Source organism: Gouania willdenowi, chromosome 24 (assembly GCF_900634775.1).
Source record: "Gouania willdenowi chromosome 24, fGouWil2.1, whole genome shotgun sequence".
Classification (NCBI taxonomy): domain Eukaryota; kingdom Metazoa; phylum Chordata; class Actinopteri; order Blenniiformes; family Gobiesocidae; genus Gouania; species Gouania willdenowi.
The window spans coordinates 19,740,169-19,764,805 of record NC_041066.1 but is presented as its reverse complement, the minus strand read 5'-3'; the positions used below and the strand labels follow the sequence as shown (position 1 = coordinate 19,764,805).

Genomic DNA, 24,637 nt, shown 5'->3' with positions numbered 1-24,637 from the left:
ATGGGGAACACAACATCCGGTCGCACCTCTTCAAAATAATACAACTCCGCCAAACTCATTCAGTTCCATCATCGCAGACAATTATCAGCAAATCTATATAGATATTTATATACATACCAAAAACGTATATTTTGTTGTTAAATATTTTAAGTGGAACGTGAAGAAAACCTGATCACAACCATGTAGACAACATCCTCTCTCGTTCTCTCAACGTTGGAATAAACTTCAAAGAGAGGGAATTTTAACCATTTTTTATTGAACTTCTTTCCTTTTTATTTATTTTTAATAAAATGTCGAAATGCTTTAACTGCGTTGGGACCCTCAGATTGTTTATTGTGAAGGGCCCATGACGCAATTTCCTGTCTGAGTTTGCCTGTTGGCTCGCTGTTTTGATGCTGGTGGTGCAGACAGAGCGAGTTAATTGAGGTAGCAGATGTAGCGCTCCTACTAGTGGCCACACAATGTTACTGCAGTGTTTATATGGAGGTAGATTTGTATCTTTATTAACACCAAATTTAAAAACCATAATAAAAAAATTGCCTTAGTAAAAAATTATTTTCTATTGTTTTTTTTAACCTTTTAAATAAAAAAAAAGTGTGTTGGAGTGAGTTAAAACATTTATTTGTATTCAAATACTTTTCTTTTGATTAAAGTGAAGTTTTTCTTATTGAAAATATTTTTTTATTGAAGCGAATTTTGATTGAATAATAATGACACAAATCTACCTCCATTTTTTTGTAGTTCAAGCTTCAGTTAAATAACTACTGATTGCTTAGCTAAATAGTTTCTGTAAATAATTTATTTATTGTTTATAAGTAATATAATATAATATAAGGTGGCGACAGAATAAAGTTTTTTCTTCTTAAACGTGGTACATCAGCGCCGCTCTGTGGTCAAATGTTGGAAGTACAGGCTTCATTAAATCAAACAAAAAGCAACATTTGTGCATCAATGCTCAACACCTCCTTAAACACTAACAACATTTAACAAAATATTTCACTTATCGACATATATATTTAGTAACCATGTATGTGGAAGCCACCAGGAGTAAAAATCAACTTTATACTTATAATAAAATAGTGGAAATGTGACAAAACCCTTAAGTTGTGTTTTGGTGTGATTTATCTTGGTTGGAAAAAATGATTAAAGCTAAATAATCATTTGTAATGCTGAAAAGTGTCATTCCTCTGAGGAAAAAAGCTTTATATTCACTTATCCACACACAAATTACACTTTTTTTCTGTGTGTTTTGGATAAATTAACATTTAGGTCATTTGAAAACTGTACTTATTATAATAAAAAGACAAATCTTAATGGTAATTTTGCATGCAGGGAGCACCGAAAAAATAGTTTCATATGTCACATGACACACAAGGTCTTGGTATATTATTTAGAATAATGTAGAAAACAAGAAAAATATGTTGAAAAAAAAAAAGGCGCAGTTGAGGGAGTTAAAAGGATGCAATAATTTAGAGCACTTTAAGAAGAAGTACAAATTAGTAATAAAGAGCAGGTGGGCTTGTTATGTTATGTTCCTTTCTGGGACATTGTATATTGAATATAAATGTCATATCGTTATTTTAATTAGCAATATAAAAACTGAGTAATTGGAGTTTTATTTTGGTAAAAAGCCATAGGAATAAATGTCTGACGTGTTTCTACTTGTTATTAGTGATGATTGTTATTATGTGACTCATCGTGGCGCCGTGTACTTGAAATGAAAATAAATAAATAAAAATAGCATCCATTTATTTATTATGTAATAATCATAGTGTGGTTTTTAATGGGAAAAAACACTTATTTTAACTGAGAACATTTGTTTTTCCAGCACCTTTGTCCCATGCCAGATTGCCTCAGCTCGTCCTAAAGGTGGCGCTACAGGAAGCCTTTAAAATTCACAACAAATCAACTATATGTGCTGCATATTTGAAACTTTCACCAAAATGTAGCCCTAAAAAATGTAGAAACTTTGATTCTTTTAATGAACTTATTGCAACTGATGAAGTTTATGAATCTGTGTTGCAAAAATCTGTGAAACATAAAAACTCTCCAACAACTTTTGCTCAATTGACACCAAACGAGCTACAGCCCATCATCAGACTGCCCTACGTCACAAGCCATCAACATAGACTTTTGATCTATGAAAAACTGTAACCTACAGTGCCTCACAATGTTTGACTGTAAAAAGAGATACTTGTAAAGTCATGCTAAATGCATTTTCAAATTCGTTTTTTTTTTTTTTTTTTTTTTTGTAAATGATAACATTTTGGAGTCATTTTAGATGATGTTGGAAAATCAGAATTTATACTGAATTTTGAATTTCACTCTAATGCAAACAGTTAGAATAAAAGCAAAAATTGCCTTTTTAAAAGATCATTTTTTCACTTATGGAACCAATAAATCAAACACTATGCTGTCTAGATGCAACATGTATGGAGCACTGATTGTAAAGTCACACATAGTAAAATAAACAGCAACTTTTTGCAACATTTAGCAACAAATCACATTTTTAAAAAAACGTATGTGAATTTTCTTATGTGTTACTTTTGACCAGATTTACAGCATTGATTGTGATATTCACATTTCTCGCAAAAATATAATGTCAAAGTTAAATCTAAATCTAAACATTACATTTAAAAAGAAATATTAAATCTAAATCTAAATGTTAAATATCAAATCTAAAAATAAAACCAAATATTTAGCTTATAGGCAAATTCACTCGAAGTACCAAATTAAAAGCTAATTTAGAATTTTTTTCTCTTTGGATTTTTTTCAATAAAATAAAAAAAATCTTTTTTTAAACCTGTTTTTTTTTTTTTTTTGCTTGATGTTGCGAAACGTTGTGGTTTATTTTAGCATGCGCAACTTTACAATCGGCGTCCCATAAATATGTGTATTTTCGGAATTTTTGACAGACATATGAAATGTGCTTTTACACGCTAACGACTGACGTCTTGTTTTGGCTCAAATTGCCTGGCCCCGATCATTGCTGCGCAGCACCTATAATTATATAAAGAGTTTTACAAAAAAAAAAAAAAAAAATAGCCAATGTTTTTTTTATCATTATTTATTTAAATAATGAGCAATAGCAACAAATACAGTAATTACACAAAGGGGAACTGATGTAACTAAAATGAATTAAATTGGTTTCCTTCACTTGGGCTTTAATGCTAACCTTTCTAAACCAATCAAATGACAGCATTTTAAGTCATCCACGCCTGATTTATATACATATAAAAAACGAACATTATCTGACATTAATGCAAAGCGTGGTGTTTCTTTGACATGGTAACTTAAGATGAGGAGGGGGGGAGGGGGCAGGGGGCGGAGCCTGAGCAGCGTCCAGGTGCGTAAACGCGCAACAAGACGCGCGTCAAAACGCAGAGGAAACAAGTCTGAGCGTCATCCAGCGGCTGGAGCTCAATGAATGAGCTTTTTATTCCACAGAAGCCTTTTAGGACTGGACTGTTGAGAGGAACTCACAGAGTCCAACGCGCTTTCATCAGAAAACAACTCTAAATATACATTTTCAATCTCAAAAATAGATTTTTTTTTATTTTATTTTTCTAATAGGAATAAAAAGTAAAAAGGATTTAGTGTGAGATTCGTGGAGCCATGTTCAAGAAAACTAAGAGTAAAGTGTTGGTGGATTATGCGTCAGAGGAGGACGACATGTCCTGGCACTTTCATCACTCCTACAAGGTAAATAAACACTAACGTCAGGGTGAATGATGATGATGATCAGTGATGAAATCTGTGTGTGTGATACAGATTAAGTTCACATTTTGTAAAGTGCACGTTGTACAGGTTCAGCTGGACAGTATAGTAGAGAAAGTGTTACTGAAATGCTGCATTAAGGGTTAAAACCAAAGTTACTTGACTTATTTAAGCTTTGAAAAAACTTTAATTACATCCATAAAACATAGAGACACAAAAAAAACTGTACAATCATGACTTTATCTGTCAAATAATAAAGTATTTGACCTCAACTTAAAGTTTTTGACGTTATATTTTTGGTGTTTTATGGCAATAATGCCACATTATTACTTTTTATTGCTATTGCTCTTTATTTTATAGAGATAAATACTGCATGAGTTGATGAGCAGTTGATCCAAAATTGTTGAAGACTGTGAGACATGAAACATAAGAATTGTAAGATTTTTGTATTTTTATTTTATTTATTTATTTTTTTAAGTATGGTTTTAGAGTATTTTAAAGTTGTGTGTATGTTTTTTTAGTGAGTTTTGTGTTTGAGGTCCTGTATCAGCACTTTTAAGCAGCTGGTTTCTGTCAGGCTGTTGGGAGGAGGGGGGTGAGCACGTGGGAGGAGACCCACAAAGATCCAACATTCCTGCAGAAGAAATAGCAAAATGACATGAACATCCATTTGTGTAGATTTGTTCTTGTTTTTTTTGTCAGCAGTAAAACTTAAAAGGCTTTAATTGGACTTTCCCCATTTTTTTTTTTTTTTACCAATTGGCCCAACCTGTGCAACATAGGCAACTGGCAAAACTCAAGAAACACAGAAAATGCACAAAATGTCAACAAAACTACACAAAATGATAAGATAGACACACTAAACAACCACTTAAACACAAAATGACTACAAAAACAACAACACATACAAAAAAAACTTAACAAATACATAGAATGCCAACTGAATTTCCCAAAAATGACAAGAAAAATACACAAAATGACAACAATAACATAAAAAAATAACAAAAACACACATGATGACTCGAAAAACACACAAAAAGGCAACAAAAATGTGCCATATTGACAAGAAAATAGACAAAATAACTAAAAAAAACTCCAAGAAAACTCACACAGAAGGACTACAAAGCCAAACCCCTTTGTTTTATCCTGTATTAAAGCTCAGATTGGTCTTTATTCTGAAAACTAACATGAATATTGATAATGTGAACAATCATATTTTTGTGGCCCCCGCTCTGATAGAAGTTGCCCATCTCTGATCCAACAGGCTACATTACAAACAGTGTTATTTTACAATAGATTTAGTTAAAACCAACAATGTTTGTCTTCTACCGCTGTGATAACATCAAAATCTCTGACCCTTGGGGTTGGATTTGTTCCCAATCTTTACTCCCATCCTGGGATTAAACACACATGCCCTGTTGGGCCAAAGCTGCTCAGGGGCCTCGGTGGTCCTCTGATTTAAAGTCAAACTATGTTCAGTTTCTTGTCAGGATTCCTGGGAACGTTTACAACAGATCTCCTGGAGTCACCCATGGTAGTAAAGCATGAACAGGGGTCACAGGCTGCGTGTAGAACTGTTGTGAACACTGTGAGGAGGGAAGAGGCAGCACTAAGCCTGCACTGATACAGGATAGAGTCAGGATGAGAGGATTCTCCTTCACCTTATTTCTGATTAAACACATGCAGAGCGAGAATGTGCCATTAGCAGTATCCATCCATCCATCATTCATCCATCATCCATCCATCCATCATCCATCTATTCATCTATTTTCATCTGTGGAATAAAACTAATTTACTCCATTAAACACCAGTTTTAATATGAACAATAAAAAATACAATGAAGTCTACAAATTTCATCCATATTGTTGTCCGATTGTAGAACAAAACTCTCTAACATCTCCTTGCACCGTCTGTAAATATGTATGTGTCTTTATATTCTTATAGGATAAGAATACAGTATATAGCTATATTATTTAAACTTTTTATATTATTTTCCTATTTATATTTAGCCTCTATTACTGTATTGTTGTATTCTGTTATTGCCCTCTAAGACTGTTTTTATATTTTATACATTTCCGTGCAATACTTATTTGTGGCGTTAACTTTCTGTATATCTTTTCTTTACTTTCTTTTGGGTTCTTGTCCGGTTTCACCATCCATGACAAATAAAAATTATAAACCCTCAGGAGGAGTTCGCTTTTACAGACAGTGTGGTTGGTCTTAAAATGTTGAAAAAGTGCCAAATTTGGCCGTCTAAATTCAAAATTGCTGACTTCCTGTTGGATTTAGGTTATAGGTCCAAATCACACTTTTGCTAGTCACGGTGCAATGCATATACTGTACCTATCGAATGCCATCAAGCTAGTTCAAACCAGTGGAAAGTTACAAACACTAGGTGGCACTAACAAGTCCCAAAATTGCATCAAAAAAGTATTCGTAATTTATTTATTTATTTTTTTTACCAACCTATGCCCTCCTGTCAAATTTCATGAAATTGCACCCCCGGAAAGGGCCTCAAAGATCCAAGTAAAGTGTCAGAAGAAGAAGAAGAATCCATATTATGAAAACTCGAGGAGGAGTTTGCTCTTAAAGATGGTGCGGTTTGGCCGAAAATTGAGGAAAAAGTGCCAAATTTGACCCGCTAAAATCAAACATGCAGACTTCCTGTTGGATTAAGGTTGTACTTGCAAATTACATTTTTGCTAGTCACGGTCCAGTGCATACACTTAATGAATGCCATCAAGCTAGTTTAAACTGGTGAAAAGTTACAAACGCTAGGTGGCGCTAACGAGTCCTGAAATTGAATCAAAAAACTAGACGTTGATTATTTTACCAACCTGTACCCTCCTGCCAAAGTTCATGACATTACATCTCCAGAAAGGGCCTCAGTGATCCAAGTGAAGTGTCTGTACAGAAACAATAGGGTCTTTGCACCGCTTTCATTCCTCGGGCCTTGAAAATTGATTGTAAACTTGATGTTTTAAATACACTGTCAGATTGCTGAGATTCAGCTGCAACGTTTCTCTTTGGAGGGGAAAAAACAACCAAATTGCCCAAAACCACATAATGTGGCTCCAGTGTTGCTAGTGTGCAGTTAAGGATCCTGTTTCTTACTTAAACCCTGCCCTAGGGTGAGCTCCGACAGGCAGTCTGTGGTTCACAAACCGCACTAGTGACCCTGCAGAACACACTTTGTCTCTAATCTACGTTTTATCATCTTCTGGGACTTTATCAAAACTAGGCTACTTTGCCCCTCGAGTTGTTACCAGACACAATGTTGCACTTTTGTGTGATTTCTGTTTGTTAGAATAAAGCTGTGTGTACAAACTGTACACGTGAGACTAGCAGATATCCTGGGGTGCAAATAGATAATGCATTCACAGACAAAGAGGTAAAGAAGGAGATATAAAGGAGAGGAAGATAAAATGCAGGATCTGAAGTCAATATCTTTGACGCTCAGGGCAGCATGTGAGCTCTGTGCTTATACCCTCACCACACGGTTTGTGTTACTCCACCTGTAAAGCTTTGGTTTGTGTGTAGTGTATGTGTGTGTGTGTGTGCATCCTTTTCTCTTTGTGAAGTAGGATCAAATAAACAGCAACACACATTATCATTAGACCAGTGTTTTCTCAAACTTTTTCAGACCAAGGACCACTTAAAGACCCATGTTACGCTAAATGAACTTTTCTGTGCTTTAAACATCATAAAGTGCTATTAGGGCTTCATACACATGCCCAAAGTGGTTTTTTTCAATGATTCCCTCAATCGTTAGTTAGAGGGTGATTTACTCCTTTCTTACTACAGGATGAGCCCAAACACCTCACTACAATTTAATGATGCGTTCCCACTTTGATGACGAATTTGACGCGGCACTGAGCTGGAGAAGCCGCGCCTCCAGGAAGCTCTCTGCATGTAAACAGACACGCCCACGACGGTGAGCATTTCAGCGTCCTTCGCAGAGTGCTACGTATGTATTTTCTACAGTCTATGTATGCCCCGCCCCCACACTCTGTCTCGTGTTTATAAAGCAGCATGAGCTCGGCTACGGAGTGGGTGGGAGGAGGGCGGGCCGTCCTCTGGCCCTACGTCACCGTGCGGGGAGGAGGAAGTCAGTGTCCCGTCTATACACACGCCCACTCATGAATATGCATAAGTAGGTCGCAAATCAGCCTGTTTGTGTAGAGTTGCTCAGAAAGTGACTTTTCAGAGGCTAAAACTCTGGAAAACAGGCGAGTTTAGGAAAATAAACCTCAAATACTGTGTTTTTGGGGTTCTTAGAACTAATGGAGATGGTTGAAAAATAGCATAATATGGGACCTTTAAATAGTTTTCTAAGCAAAAAGTTGTAATCAGACAAAAGTGGGGTACAGAATAAAGAGAACAGGGGTACTTGAGCCAAAAAAGGTTTGAGAACCACTGTAGTAGACAGTATGTACTCACTGAGTTTGTAGTGTATAGTGCGGAGTATGCATCCTATTTCAAACACAGCTTCTTTATCTACAGTATATGAGCATACCGAGCAGCTTCAACCTCTTTTTTTCTTTTATGAATCAATCAAAAGTTCTCACTATCTAAATGTTTCTAGTGAGATAGAGCGCGTACACACTGTGGTACATGGTGACATATTTAGTGTGTTTGGTGAGTGTAGGGTAACGTATCTAGAGGTTAAACAAACCAGGTCAAACTCTGTGTAGAAATTTAAACACAAAGGGAGGCAGAAAGGAATGAGTCCCCTGAGGTGTGAAATAAGAACTCCTTTTAACACTGTCGCAGTCAATAATCAGTGTGTGTGAGAGCGAGGCTTTGATCATTTCAGGTGGTCTGACACGGACCACCGCTTCTCCCACGGTGAGGTTCCATGTTGAAGGTTCTTCATCGTTTGATCACCAGATTTACAAGAATTCTTGTTCAGTATTTTCACCCGGGAATATTTTAGGTTCTTTAGATCTGATGGCTTTAAGTGGAATAAAAAATCCTCGATGAGAGCTGTACATATGAAATAGTTTGAGATTTAAAACCATCTTATTGAATGTAACAAAGATCAGAAATAGAGAATAAGGATTCAAGGTTTTTTTAATTGTCATTATGTGCATGAACATATACATAATGAAATAACATCCCCAAGTTCCCTGTTAGACCCCTAATGAAGAAATACAGTATAAATAAGTATAAGAGAATAAAAATAGAAAAACACCAGTAATATATATCGAATTTATACTTCCTTCTGTGTAAACCTGTGTTTCTTCTTCACATAAATCTATATTCTCATATATTTATTCAACACCAATGAACTGGTAATTGTGATAAACAATTTATATAATCATTATGCAAAAAACATGCAATTTTATCATGAAAAGATCCACTCAATGTGGTTATAAAGAAAATGAAATGAAATAAATAAAAGAATGAATGAATAAATAAATAAATAAATAAATAAATAAATAAAAGAATGAATAAATAAAAATATGAACTAGAAAAGCACTCATAGAGCGCAGACCTTCACCAAGCAGCTCAAGCTAAGCCAACGCGCTCCGGTCACGTTAACATGGTAAATTTAGGATTACCATGACTACCTGTCAACATTGAGCTGTGTTACCACGACTACCTGAATGAGATATATATACTGTATCTATATATTTTCTTTTGGTAGCCAGAACATCACCAAAACCTGTTCATTGTCCCTTTTATCAATTTTCCAGAAAATTTTCATTCAAATCCGTTCATAATTTTTCAAGTTATCTTGCTAACTGACAGACTGACAGATAAACGGAGGGTAAAACATAAACTTACCGCTCTTTGCTTCGCTCCGCTTCTGCGCTTCGCTCTTGGCGGAGGTAATGACACTGAAAAAAACATTTATAATACAATATAAACATTAAAAAAAGGAAGGAAGAAGGAAATCAATGAATCATTGCAGCCCTAATAGTAACATACATTAGGTCACTACAGATGTGGCCATTAGTCACAGTAACTACTGTATTATTACATTTTCCACGTGTCCCAGTTTGATGAGCCTGTGTGACCTGTAGCATGTTACCCAGTAGTAAGTTCTCTGTGTTCATCTGCTTCCTGGTTCATCCCATTCTCATTCTCATCTAATAGAACTTTGACATTTCATCTTTCAAAATTATTTAGAAATGAGACGTTCTCAAAAATGTCTGTGATTGGTTTAGATATTTGTGTTGAAGAAGAGACGCGTTAGTGAGACGACGTTTTGCAGTACGTGTGGAACGAAAAACATCAAAGCATCAGCAGCAGGAGGTCAGATTGCAGATAAAGGTGATTGAAATGCAACATCATGACTCAGCGCTGGTCATTTAACAGCTAGCAGACGGAAACGGCTGACGTAAATGCTGAGGGGAGTGATTGAAGAATAATTAGCTTGTTTGGATGGAAGCTACACATTTAAAATAGAGGCTTTAGGTGACGTAATGGTTTAAAGAATAAATGGTGGTGGAGGAAATAAATGAAACTCTTATTTTGTGATGATATGATACTGACAAGATTCACTGTGTGAGTCACTGACTGAATGTCGACGTTCAGTCAGAGGAAGTCCAATAGTTTCAAAGGTTTCAAATTAAAAGGCGTCCAAAGTTGTCTACAACAGGGTTTCTCAAATGGGGGTACGAGTACGCAACGGCAATACAGGGGGTACTTGAGAGAGTGTAGAAATTTACAAATGAAAACATTAGAAATCTGGGGTTTTATAATGTTTAATTTTGTTTAAAAATGATAATCATACTCAAAACTAACCAGTAACTCACAAAACGACAACAAAAACACACAAAATAAGAGAAAAATGTATTGAATAATCAAAATAACAAACAACAAAAAACAAAATGACACCAAACACACACACACACACACACAGTAAGAGAGAAAAATACAACAAAGACACACTAAATGAGAAAAATACTAGGATTACTTACAAAATACACAAAAATAACAGAGAAACGTACAAAACAACATAAGAAACAACCACACGACACCAAAAACACACACATTGAGAGAGGATCAATAATACCAACAACACACAAAAACAAGAACAAAAACACACAAAATACAGAGAAATATCTACTGAATAACAAAAATAACTGATAAACAACAACAAAAACACACAAAATAACACCAAAAACACACAAAATGACAAAGGAAACACACAAAATGATGATAAACATGATCTTGATTAGATCATGAACCGAAAATACAAGGGTCACATGGTCCCATGGTTCTTTAAAATGTGTGTCATCACTCATTCATTCCATCATTATGCTTTATAGTGGTTTTTTAACAGAATTCTGACCAAAATGTGTTAGTCGGACAAAGGGGGTACTTAGATTCAAATGCTAGCGAAAGGGGGGAGTTTGGGAACCACTGGTTTACAACATGGCAACCCCAGCGATAAATTAGCCACCACTCATATCTTGAAGACTGAAACACAATGAGAGCTAAATATGTTGCCAGAAAATGAGTCGCACACTGGTGAGTCAAAAGGTCACGAGTGTGTTTTTCCTGTCTGTTTGTTAAACATGGCCTCAGCCCTTCATTCAGCCATAAATCCCTGCATCGGTGCCTATTCTTTAACAGGAAATCACAAAGCACACTTCTCACTACACGTCTGTGTTTTTCTCAGGGCAAAGACATAGAAGGAGAGGACGAGGAAGCGGTCACTGCAGTATCCAAGGTAAACACTTCACAGCCGCACACACACACACACAGTTTTACGTCTGAGGCTCAAACCTTTGACATTAGTCCAGAGATTAGTAACTATCACAGCGGGGGGCACAAAAATGTAATTATATCTGATCCAAGGGCCACATTATCAACATGTACTGTATGTCAGCATTTAGATTAATGATTGATCTGAGCATTAATACAGGGGGAATAAAGGGTTTTGTCTTTGTGGTTTTGTTGTTTCGTCACTTTGTAGTCATTTTGTGTTTTTGGATTCATCATGTGTGTTTTTATTATTTGTGTTCTTGTTGGAATTTTGTGTATTTTTCTGTCATTTTATGCATTTATTGTGTTGATTTGTGTTTTTTTTTCTGTATTTTTGTAGTTTTTTGTGTTTTTCTGTCATTTTGTATAATTTTGTGAACAGTTTGTGTGTTGTTGTTTTTTTTTGTGTTTTTGTAGTCATTTTGTTTGTTTAAGTGGTTGTTGTATCTGTCTTTGTTGTCATTTTGTGGGTTTTTTTTTAATTTTTGTGTATTTTTTTTAATTTTTGTGTATTTTTTTAAATTTTTTGTGTATTTTTTGTGTAAGGTTTTTGTGTATGTTCTGAAAAATGTTTGTGTACTTTTGTGCATTTTGCTGTCAACTTGTACATTTTTTGGAGTCATTGTGTGGTTTTTTTTTTTTGTCATTTTCTGCATTTATGTTGTTGATTTGTGTGTTTTTGTTGTTGTTTTCTGTCATTTTGTGAACAGTTTGTGTGTCTTTGGAGCCATTCTGTCATGTGTTGTTGTGTCTGTCTTTGTTGTCAGTTTGTGTACTTTTTGAAATATTCCAAACAATACCAGCGGCTCAAAACCAAACACAGATTCCTGCTGTGTCAGACAGCGTCTTATGAAGATGAAGCGCTTTGGGAGGGTCAAAGGGCCTGCAGAGGCTGAGCTTGTTTATCTGTAAACACACAAGCTTTATCCTTATCACATGAAGGCGGTCTGCTGTGTTGTCATGGTGCATATGTGCATGTTCTTGTTGTTTTCCCAAGATAACATCCTGCATCTGTGGAATGACGTCTTTTCTACCTGTCAGAGTACTTTCGGTGCCACTGGATTCATTTGTAATAACATACTGTAGCGCTCTCTCTCTCTCTTCTGCTTATGTTTATGTTACGGTTTGATGGGTTTTGTTTACTGCTGGTCATTCTGTGCAACGGACTTTCTAGGAACCAGTTTAGGCCACAGGAAACTCAAGCTATCCAATGAGACGTCAAAGCTTTAATACTGCATCAGTCTATAAAGCAGTCTTACCATAAATGACAGTGGATCACATTTATGCCGAACGATATTTATTTGTTCCCTTTCTGCTTTAATAAACCACCTCTTAATGAGAACATTTCTAATAATAATTGTGCAAAAGTCCTGATAAGAAGCATCAAACTTATTTTTTAGCTTTCCTCACAAACATTTAACAGCAAAAATGGAAAAATTTGTATTTTTAAAGACTTTTTTTTTTAAAGTACTAACGCACTGTCAGACAAACTTTGTTAGAGAGAGTTTGTTCGTTAGCATGATTACGTCATAAGCACTTCACAGTTTTACAAACTTTTTACCAAATATAGACCTTACACTATGGAAGATTCCATTCCATTCTTTCAAAGGGATCCAGATCAATATACTGATTCTGGATCAGTTTGAAAAATCTCTCTCTTTATTGGCAAAATTTCAAAAGTTCATATCTCGGGTCATAAGTGGCTGATCTTTATGAAATTTACCTCAGTTATGACAGGTTAGGTCAGTGGTTCCCAACCTTTTTTGGGTCATGACCCCATTTTTATATCGCAAATTTCTGGTGACCCCAGAAACATTTATTCTCTATATTATTACACTGGTTTTTAATTGAACTAGATTTAAATTTGAGAAAGTGAAAGTTTACAATATTTTTGTTTGAAATTGTGTGGTTAAGAATAATTAAATAATAATAACTAACAATAATTTAAAAAAATAAATAAAAAACATAGGTTTAATTAGTAATTTTTTTTTACCAATTACTAGACATTTTAGGTGACCCCATTTTAATTCCTGGCGACCCCACATGGGGTCACGATCCCAAGGTTGAAAAACACTGAGTTTTTTTTTAATTTTAACTAAATTTATATTTGAGAAAGAGAAAATTCAGACTATTTTTGTTTGATATTGTGTGGTAAAGAATAATGAAATAATAATAACAATAATTAAAAGGAAATCAAAACTTAATTTTAATCAGTAATTTTTTTACTAATTACTAGACATTTTAGGCAGCCCCATTTTAATACCTGGTGACCCCACATGGGGTCACGATCCCAAGGTTGAAAAACACTGGGTTAGTGCCTCAATTTTCCCACCTTATTTAATTTGGATCAGATCTAGATTGTGCATTTTATTGCAATTGTCCAATAAAATAGGGGTTACCTGCATATAAATTTGGTTATTGATGAGAATAGAATTTTCTTACAACCCTTTAAAATATGAATGATCACTAAACCATGATTAGAATCATTGCTCCATTAACTATCCTGGTAATATCTGGCAAAGAGGATACTTGGCGTTTGGTAGACGTTTGCGTTCTCTTAGGGTTCTTGTTAAATTTTAAGATCAAACCAAAACTTTCAGATTGAAAAAAAATACTAAAAGTTTCTTCAAACCTTACACAGGCGACGTGTTGGCTGTTTGCTCTCTTCATGTATAGCTACTGTATATACGATCCTTGGTTCACAGGACGTTGTTTCATGACCTGCTCTGTTTGTGAGGACTGGGGTTGTTGAGCTGGAGAGGGGAAGGAAACGCAGCATTCTTTTGGACTGGAACAATCACTATGGAAGAAAAACAAGGCTGAAAATAGCCGCAGACGGCTAAGACACTGTGAAAGGCAGTGGTTTTATGCTCATATTAGGACACACAACAAAGACAGCAACAAAAAAAGAAGGGGAAAGTCCCATTTATTCCTCTCTTATGTCTAATTTCAACCAAGAATTCTTAAAAAAGCATTTTTACATATCAATTTTCAGTAGTCAACATTGCACAGTGGTTTACAGAATTAAAGTCTTGTGATTGACATTTTTGAATTAAATGAATTGATATTGGAACTCTGGTATAGTCTTTATACCATGTGGTATATGTTGTACCATAATTCTTAAATGCTCAGCTGCAGAAAAGAAATGTTGGTATAAAAATGATGGACGACAATGAATAAATTATATATATATATATATATATAAAATATTACACTTGTCTTTTCATTCTAACTTAATCAAATAATTTAAAAAATACATTTATAAATATAATACAATTTACTTTTCTATAAAATTAATCCAAAAGTTTTAGATGGGTTGTGATAAGTAATTATTTTTACTTAATAACAAAAGTTCTATATTAGTTTATAATACATGATTTAATGTTGGCTGCATTTAAAGATTGTAAAGGCACATGGAAACTTATTTAAAAAAAAAAAAAAAAACATTTGAATAGATGACCCAGTGCAGGAATTAGGACATAAATCTAAATATTTTACAAACCATCGACTTTGTTGTACTAATGGTGCGACGTGGAGCAAAGCACGGCCGAGTGTTCTCATTCCTTGTCCAGTTTTAAACTGTACTAATCCAGTACTCGTGCTGCCTAAAATGGCTTATATTATGTAACAATAGCAATGTGTACCTCAGTGTGTGTGACCTAGCCTCATTTCAGACCAACATGCCCCCAAACGCAGAAACATACACATAATACTATAGTAAATCAAACTAATTATTTGGCGTATAATTGGACTTTTGTTCTGAAATTCTGATTGGAATATATTTGTTGTTTTCAATTCCCATCTTGAAGGAATGAATGGAAAATGTCAGGCCAATAAGAGCTCCATTGTTCATTCAAGCATGAATCCACCCCCCCCCGGTTTACCTTTTTGGCCGGGTAGAGATTACTGGTCATTGAGCTGCTTTGGATCCAGAGGCCTGAAGGTTAATGCTGAGGAGAACAGTGAATAGGCAAGTCTCTGTATATGTATGCACGTACACGGTTAGTATTTAGTTACACACACACAAATGAAAGATTTCATCTATTTTGCCCACTCTGGTTTCTGGTCCTGCAGACTTGGAACTAGTTTACAGTGACTGTGCACAGAGGATGGGGAGGGGGTGGTTGGAGACGTCATTAAGGTCAAAGTAGAGGCAGGGGCTTGAAAAAATGCAGATTAGGTTTGGTCAGTGGTAGGGGTGTCCCGATCCGATATTGATATCGGATATCGGTCCGATATCAGATAGAAAACGAATATTGGATTTTATCGGACAGCATCTAAAATCTCCGATATAAGCGCTCCGATAAGTTTTTGTTGTTTTTGTCCCCGCCCACACTTGTTCCCACCATATACTGACAGTAAAAAATAACTGAAGTGAACTTGAATTGTTGACTATTGTTCTCTGTTTGAGTAACATCACTTAATCAAGCCTTTTCTAACATTCCACATGACAAAGTAAGTAATAAAAGTATGTATGATTCGTGTTGATATATCGGTATGGGCCAATACTCAAGGCTGCAATATCGGTATTGTATCGGAAGTGAAAAAGTTGTATCGGGACATCCCTAGTCAATGGTTCACAAACTTTTTATGTATAATATATATAATTGCAGAGACAAATTAATGGTTTGCGTGTACTTGTAGATATCTTAGGGATTATCCTAAAAAATAACCTAAATAACTTCTTCAGACTTGTATTTGTGGATTTAAATCATTTGAATGTTATCATTTAAGGGTTTATTTTCATTCAAATGACTCGTATGAAGAAAAGTAACACATCTTTAAGTTGAATTACCTTAATATGGGCTTAGTAAACTTGTTTATTCCTAATTTGTATTTTGCCCTTTCTTTGCATTACATTGCACAATGTCCACATAACCCCCTTGTGACCCCTCCAATTTATAAGTGTTGTAACCCAGGGCTTCCCCCGCAAAATGGGTTACTCCCAGTTTGATTTAAAGCAAATGGATTTGTAAAAGCAGTCATAGATTGTGGTGCAAGTGACTGTTATATGACATTGGGAGTTTTCTATTAGAGAGAAAAAAAAGCCAAAACTTTGGTCGGGGGAAAGGTCGTATCGGTGCTCAAAGCAAATGTTCGAGGGCAGGGAGGAATTCTGATGAGATAGAGAACATGAGGAGGTTCAGAGGGAGTGGATTCTCCCTGTGGAATGTGGCAAACGCTACAGCCAAGGCAAAACGTCTCAAGGTTTTAGTTCAAACCACAACTCAACTGTTTCTCCCTCCACAGACACAATATCAAGAGAAACTTCTCTTTTCTCTCCGTGGATTATTTTGGGACCGTCTATAGTAAACAGTTCACTGGGCTGTGTTGAACAGAATTCCTCAGTTTTCAAGGATGCTTTGGAATTTCATTGAAATATCCAGCCAGGTTCCTTTATACTATGTACCAGATAGGGATGTAACGATTAATCATAAAGCAGTTAAAAATCAATTCATAGGTATCTCGGTTCACATTGATGCTCTGAAAATTGAATCGCAGTACTTTTTTTAAACAGCAGCATCCTTCTCGTCTAAAAGGTAGGAATCTGCTACTACTTTCTTTCTGGCCGTCTTCTACTCTTAAACATGTTCATAAATGATTCCTTACCCCTTTAGCACCAAAAGAATATCTGTAATATACGTGAATATCTGTAAAAGTCACATTTTTCTATTAGCTCTGTCTGCTAGCATAGCATCTCTTCTTCACTGCAAGAATATCTGCATCCCAACCGTCCACTGGGTTACCAGCGCCTTCTGCTGGTCAAAACAAATATGTGACGTAAATACAGTGCAGACTGTTTTTTTTTTTCCAAGTCCAATTGTTAAGGCACAAAATACATTTTCAGTTGCACTTTTAAAAAGAAAAGGAACTGTTATGTAGTTTTGCATTGTTTACTATAGAACCAGAATTTAAATTAATAGGCTTCTTCTTCATTTGTATTATTCCTTTATTTATTTCATTCAAGATTTATTTTTAATTGCATTGTTTTGAATAGTTTATCAAGGGATTTGCTTGACAATTAAATATAAAAGAAAAATAGTACAGTATTTTCTAGTTTTTTTTCTCCAAAAAAATAAAGAAATATTTTTCAGTCATAATTTGTCTGCAGTCCCATTTTGTAAAATAAATCGTGACAGAATCATATCGTGAACCCAGTATCGTGAATCGTATCGGGAGTTCAGTGAATCGTTACATCCCTAGTACCAGATTCTCGTATTTTTGCAGCTAGCGGAATTTTCAGCTAAGAAATCTTCCTGTCATCTACCATACCAGTTTATCCTGATTATCAGGGATACAAAGGATGAAATATTCACAATAAATGATCATCCAATTCCTATCGCTCCCTTTTCCATCACCAAACACATTCCTTTTTAGACCTTCAAACAATGACATTTGTCTTGCGACTTCTTAACTTTCAAAACTATCTTGATTACTGATACTGACACGTGTTGGAAAGTATTTTCTTTTTGTTTCATAGCTAATCTGGTTATACTAAATGATCTATAAACAGTCATCTGATTCTGTAAATGACCTTGAGAGAGAGGAGAGACACTGTTAATGTGTCTGCTGTCCTTTTTTATTTTCCAGGAGCCCAAGGTGAAGAAGATCATGTCCAAGAAAGACAGAAGGGAGAAGAAGATGTCCTCTAAAGATGACGAGCACTTCTTGTTGACCGGAGAGAAACTGGCTGATCGTAAAGGGTACGATCAGCCATGTATTTTTGTTGTCATTTTGGGAATGTTTTAAGTCATATTGTGCGTTTACTTTGGGGGCCGTACAAAATGAGTCCATGTGGCCCCCAGGCCGCCAGTTGCCCATGTCTGGTTTATGTTGTATTTAGACTTGAACAGAGATGGCTTTCTATTTACTTCTGTTGAGTGTTTATTAAAGGTGCAGTTGCTTTACTATTACCTTGAAACAATCTGATGATCCATCTTTATCTCTGGCAATAACAGCACATTTTGCTCGAGAGAACAAACACTTACTGGATCATTTTGTTCCTTTTTCACACTGTAGAGAGGGTTGACATCTGAAAATCACAGTAAATCCACAGTTTCTGAAAAGATGTACCAAATGAATGGACTCAAACCAGAATGGAGGATAGGCAAAATTTAAAAATAAATAAAGATTAGTTGGCTGACAATATTTGTATTTAATCTTATTTCTGTGATATATGTTATTATTATTATTATTGTTGTTATTATAAAGCTGTGTCTGTTTACAGCCTGTTAGTCTAGTAAAAATAAATAGCAAATAAAAATGAACTAAGTAGGCAGGAAGGCAGTACCTCTGCTTCCCCGTAGGGTGCATTGTTCTACTTATGTACTGACACTAAGCCATGTGTCAAAGTCAAGGCCCGGGGGCCAAATCCGGCCCTTTAGACCACTTGTTCTCAACTGGTGGGTCGGAACCCAAAAGTGGGTCGCGGACCTGTACTGGGTGGGTCGCGGACCCTTAATGTCTCTCATGTTGGACTTGTATCTTATTTTGAAAGGAACTTTTCTGTCATTTTTGAAAAACCAAATTTGGCTGAATTCTGGAAGAAAAAAAAAAGTGGCTGGCGATATAATGTCCATGGCAAAATGTGGGTCCCAGGGTGAAACCAGCTGAGAACCTCTGCTTTAGACCATCTAATTCGGCCCACAGAAGAAGGTTAAAAAAACAGAAAAAAACTAAATATTGTCTAAATCAGTGGTTCTCAACTGGTCTCACCCTGGGACCCTCATTAAATCGCGACCCACTTTTTTTTTTTTAAGAATTCAACCAACCAAATTTAGTTTTTCAAAAACAGCTGTTGAAAGCACACGTGTATAATCTTTTTTTAAACAAATCTATATATTTTCCTGTGCAACATTGATAGGCATTTAACAGCATGCTGATCAAAAGAAACTATTGATTTATTATTTACCAGCTGTCCGTGACCCACCCAGTACAGGTCCGCGACCCACTTTTGGGTCCCGACCCACTAGTTGAGAATCACTGGTCTAAATTACAGAATAATTCAGTTATAGATATCTCAGATATGTATCTAAATACACAAATTTACATTTTTTTGGATCGCAATTTTCCCATGCTTTTTTTCAAATTACTGCAGTCATTTTAAAACGCGAATTGTTCAAAGAACTCAATTTCCTCAAATAAACACAAATTGGTCACAAAAATCAATGAATTTTAAAAGAAAATCCTGCAGGGACTGATATTTGTCACTTATTGCCTGGATATTGTTGTTGCCTTACATCTTTTATGTATCATACATACATATATATATATATATATATATATATATATATATATATATATGTGTGTGTGTGTGTGTTGCAAAGGACAATCTAAGGGACATTTATGTTGAAATTGTTAGTTTTCCTGCTTAAAATCTGTGGGCCACACCCCTGATCTAAGCATTAATAATCATCAAGCTAAACACCTAAAAAAATAATTGTTCATAGCTTTTAATAATGAGAAATTGAAGCCTTGCTGGTTTCATTTACTGTACATTTATTTTATTTTACTTTTAATTGTTTTGCAAATTTGTGGCCTCTAATGCCATGAACCACAAGTGTATAAAACCATTTACAGTATTAAAGGCCATATCATTTTCCAAAGAATGAGCACATGTTACAGACTTACACTTTAGGTTGTTTCAATGACGTGAAACTCGCAGCGTATCTGGCTCATATCATGCTAATGGGAGGCGTTCGGGGGCCATTAGCGTTAAAAGTGTATGTAACAAAAACATTTACGCTCTTCACTTGGCAATGATGAAACCCTGCCAGCCACTTGTCTTTGTTTACATGTGAGTCCAAGCTTCATTTGCCAGCTATTATGAACTCTCAGGCCCCTGAGGAAGCACGGTATGCAAGTCGAGGAAAGGCCTAATTAATCCCTTTGCTGTGACAAACAACAGGGAATTCCTTTATGCTTCGCTGTATGCGGAATGTTCTCGTGTCAAGTGTTAGGAGGTCTGATTTACATCAGTTCTCCACCCTGTTGGTCTCTTTACACTTCTACTCACATCCACTGGTCACGGTTACATGATGTTTTTTTAATTCTGAATTAAATGATTCTGAATGTGAGCGTTCTGCTTCATGTTTACATGGAAATAGTAATTCCGAATTGAGGTTTTCATTGAAAACAGGTTTATTGAGCTTTATTCAATTCCACTCTAGGTCTGGGGGTGGGAAAGGCTCAGTAATTGTGATTTTGGTCATTAAAAACGTAATTGGAATTGACTTTCTGAGAATTAAAAACTACCTTTTATCTTCTTCATACTCAGAAGTTCAAAGATAAACAATTCTCAGATAGGTTTTTGTTGGCTCTCCTCACTCGTGCTTTACGTTTCTTTAAAGGTCTCACAAGACAGTGAAGGACGAGGAGAAGGAGAAGAAGGACAAGCCAGAGAAGGGTCTCTGTTTCTGGGATAGCGTCACCATGACGATGAGGCAAATCTCACCGGCTAAAAAACTGGAGAAGATTGAAGGCTGGGAGCCGCCACACTTGGAGAGCTTATCTGAGACTGTGACCGATGACCCCCCAGTGGAGAACGGCCAGAGACGGGACTTGGCAGTGTCCTTACCAAACTCGTTAAGCTTCCCATTGGACGTGCCCTCCTGGGGCGGGCGGGGGGAGGAGGAGGACTCCTCCCGCTACGCTAATCTGCCAGACACTGATTCAACAGCTGCTGTTAGGTGGACGTCTCGAGCCAAAGTCAAGTTGGCCGGAATCAGCAGGATGAGCCGAGGGATTGTTTCAGAAAACACGTGGGAGGGCTTCAAATAGAACCCCTATTCCTTACAGATGTTCTATCATTAAATGCTATGAGCTAGCCTGGGATGCTAGTGACTGTTGGGTTGAATCACTGAAAATGTTGAAGCTTTAGTCATTTAACTGTGATGTCCTTTCGCCTGATTTTTAGATGTTTGATTCAGCCAAAGATGAGAGCGTCATTGCTAATGCTAGTCAAGTAATGAGGAATATGCAGACCGACTGAGGACATTTTTCAGACTCTCCGGGAATTTGTGATGATGCGATAAGCACGATTAATTTAGCCAATCCCTGCAAATTCTGTGCGGCCCTGCAATTCTGTCCAATCACCGCAACATTTCCGCAATTTTAACCAATCTGATTGAAGATTCCGGTCGATTCAGCGGCACAACGTGGCTGAAGTCCGTCCGCCATCAGCCACATCAACATCCGAAGCCAGCAGTCGCCATCAGCCACCAGAAGTCCCCCGGTGCGATCATTTAATCTGGTTACAGACTGTGTCACAACAGCCAAACTGACTCTTTCAAGCAAAATATGACGAATGCAAGCGTTTAATGATCTCCTGCTGTTCCAGAAGGACTTTTAAAGAAAATAACTTGATTAAACCTCTACTATTATATATGATCTTTGATAGAGCTTTATTACAGGTAGCGTCTAAAACGGTAGCAGTGGCCAATATCATTGGTGCTTGCGCCCCCTGGTGGTCTCTCCACGCACAAATTTACAAATTGCTGAAAACATGAGACTCTTACTTAAACTGATTCTCTGTTGTCTGTAATATTCTCAGCACTGGAAACCTTTAAAATGTGATGGAAATAATCCATGTCTTGTTAAATTATTGTGAATGTGAGCTCTTTTCTGTATTGTTATGAAGTAATTCAAGGCGATCAGGTTTTTTGGCAAATTGACCAGTTTAGACAAAATTATTGAAAATACTAAAGCCTCAAAATGCCGTAACTTTTGCCGCATTTTTTTTTTTTTTTTTAAAGCTTCCGCAAAATCAGGCATTTTAGGCCGCAATAATCACAGAAATGGGCCGCGAAATCCTGGAGGGACTGATTTTTATGCTAACTTTTTCTCTGAAACTAATCAACGATAGACAAAATGTCTTAGGCCTTAAAGAGTAACTAAACTCCTGCTTTCTGCTGACCTGCCACTAGGGGAGAAATTCAAAAACAATGCCTTGATTATGGGCGTTACTGCTGTAGCAGTAAGACACACCCACTCAGGAAGCCCACAACGCTGTGCGCAGAGACAGACGGTAATGCACACGATGTGTCTGTACACACACACACACACACACACACAATGAGTTCACAGCTGAGGTGTGTCACTACAACCACAGGCACAATCACACACAATCATGACGTGAAGCTCACGTAGCTCTACAGCCCTGCTCTCCCACCACATCACGCACACAGCACTAAGACGTACACGCAGAGACAGACGGGAATACACACGTAGCATAGATGTGTCTGTAAATACACACATAGCTTGATGAACCCTCTGATTAGCGCAGAATCTGCTCTTTATAGGAGCACAGAGTCAAAAACATCACCGCTACAGTGGCTGTTTCACACGGAACACAGTGGACGTCCTCATTTAGGCTGTCAATCAATGCTCACTGAAGGCTGTGATTGGAGGAAACCCTCCTCCCTCCTCTCAGCTTTTGTAGGATGGGCGGAGCCAACAGTAAAAGTTGATGACAGGGTAAGCCAAAGAATCCGTTTCAGCCAAAAGCAAAATTCACTTCTAATAGTCGGCATTCAACCCTTAGAGGCCAGTAACTGATATTTTACAACTAAATAAATACACAAAATGTAATGTAATGTAACTTTTACTAAAATGTGAAGAGTGCGACTAGGATCAATCAACAGCACTACTTAATACGAAAAATACATATATATTCAGCAGAAAAAAGTGGGTTTGGGGTTTAGTTACTCTTTAACTTAATCACTTAAAAAGAGGATGACAGAGTGCAATCCTATGCCAAGGGCCAGATATCCTCTTCACCAGATATTGATGGGTATCTGGATCAGTGATCCTGATCATGGTTTCACAATCATTCACACTTTAAAGGCTTGGAAGAAATTTCCAACCCCATTAATAACCATACAGTTGGAATGGGCAAACCCATTACTTTCAAAAATTGCAATGAAATACACAATCTTAATCCGATCTGGAATAAATTTGGTAGAGTAATTGAATAACCAACCCAACATAAGTGAATCAAATCTCATTAAAATAGCTTGATTATGAATGAAGATATGAATTTCACCACATATAAGAAATATGGATTTTTTGATTTTTGAAACTGATAAAAGAATCGATATATTGATCTGAATCCCCTCTGAAATGTAATGGAATCTCCCATGGTTGAAGGTGTATCTTTGGGTAAAATCAGGTCAAAATCTGTTTTTGATGTTATCGCGCTGACAGACAAACACGGGTGAAAATACTACTTCGTTGTGGAGGTAATTACAGCAATGGTGCATATATGAAATAAATAAAATGTGATTATTTTTTAAATATCACATCGAACTGGTAGTTTGTTCTTCTTTTTTGCTGTTGAATATTCAATTCTCATTTGTTAATAAGGTCTGTACCACCTTAAAATGTAACTTATTTTTATTCTTACTACAGCAAATAAGGCACAGTGATTTACACAGAAGTAGCTGTTATTGGCCATTTGAAATGATTTATTTTTGCAATTCTATCAATTATTGTCATCCTGTTTGAAGTCTAGGAGAATGTTATCCCATATTCTACTTACTAATCACTTAGAATTATGGTAATTGCTATTATGTTAATAATATATGTCCATAGATCATCTTTTATTAAAAATAATAATAATAATAATCCATACATACATACATACCAGTGTATGTTTTGAGATCAAACTCTTTTTGTGGAGTCTGCAACCCAAGTAATGAGATCAAGCAAAATAGTGGAAAACACCAAATGTAATAGATATTTGTCCCATTAAGTGATTAAGTGCCTCATACAACTAAGCTTATAACGGTACAGATGAATCACTGCAAAAAGCAACTCCTTGCCTTTCATACTTTATGTGTTTCTGTGTTCATTGGTTTATTTTGCACTTTGATTTTTATCCAAATTTCCTGATTTGCACTTCACTGATATTTATTATTTACTGTTTTCCTTTATCAGTTTTAGAGACACACTCACAAAAATAAGCTATATATATATACATATATAATTGCAATAATTAAAAAAATTAAATGAAGCCTCCAGGCAAGATTTCAAACACTAAAAAGAGCATAAGTTCACAAAAACTTCACCGTTTTAAAATCATTCAATATCAAAACTGTTATTTAAAGGATGGTTTCTTCATGACGAACAAAATTACCTCTCACTTCCTGCTCAGCCAGCGCGTGTGAATGCGGGCGGGGCTGTACTTCCGGTCTGTGGGTGA

At 36.1% G+C, this 24,637-nt stretch overlaps 1 protein-coding gene across 1 annotated transcript; it reads left to right on the top strand.

The window, feature by feature from the left end:
* Positions 1–3,387: 3,387 nt before the first annotated feature.
* On the top strand, positions 3,388–23,688 carry si:ch211-225h24.2 (testis development-related protein). The gene is made up of 4 exons (XM_028439800.1): positions 3,388–3,702; positions 11,351–11,401; positions 18,028–18,140; positions 20,787–23,688. Exons 1-4 carry the CDS (start codon positions 3,616–3,618, stop codon positions 21,214–21,216), a joined length of 681 nt encoding a protein of 226 aa, XP_028295601.1. The 5' UTR covers positions 3,388–3,615; the 3' UTR covers positions 21,217–23,688.
* The last annotated feature ends 949 nt before the right edge of the window (positions 23,689–24,637 follow it).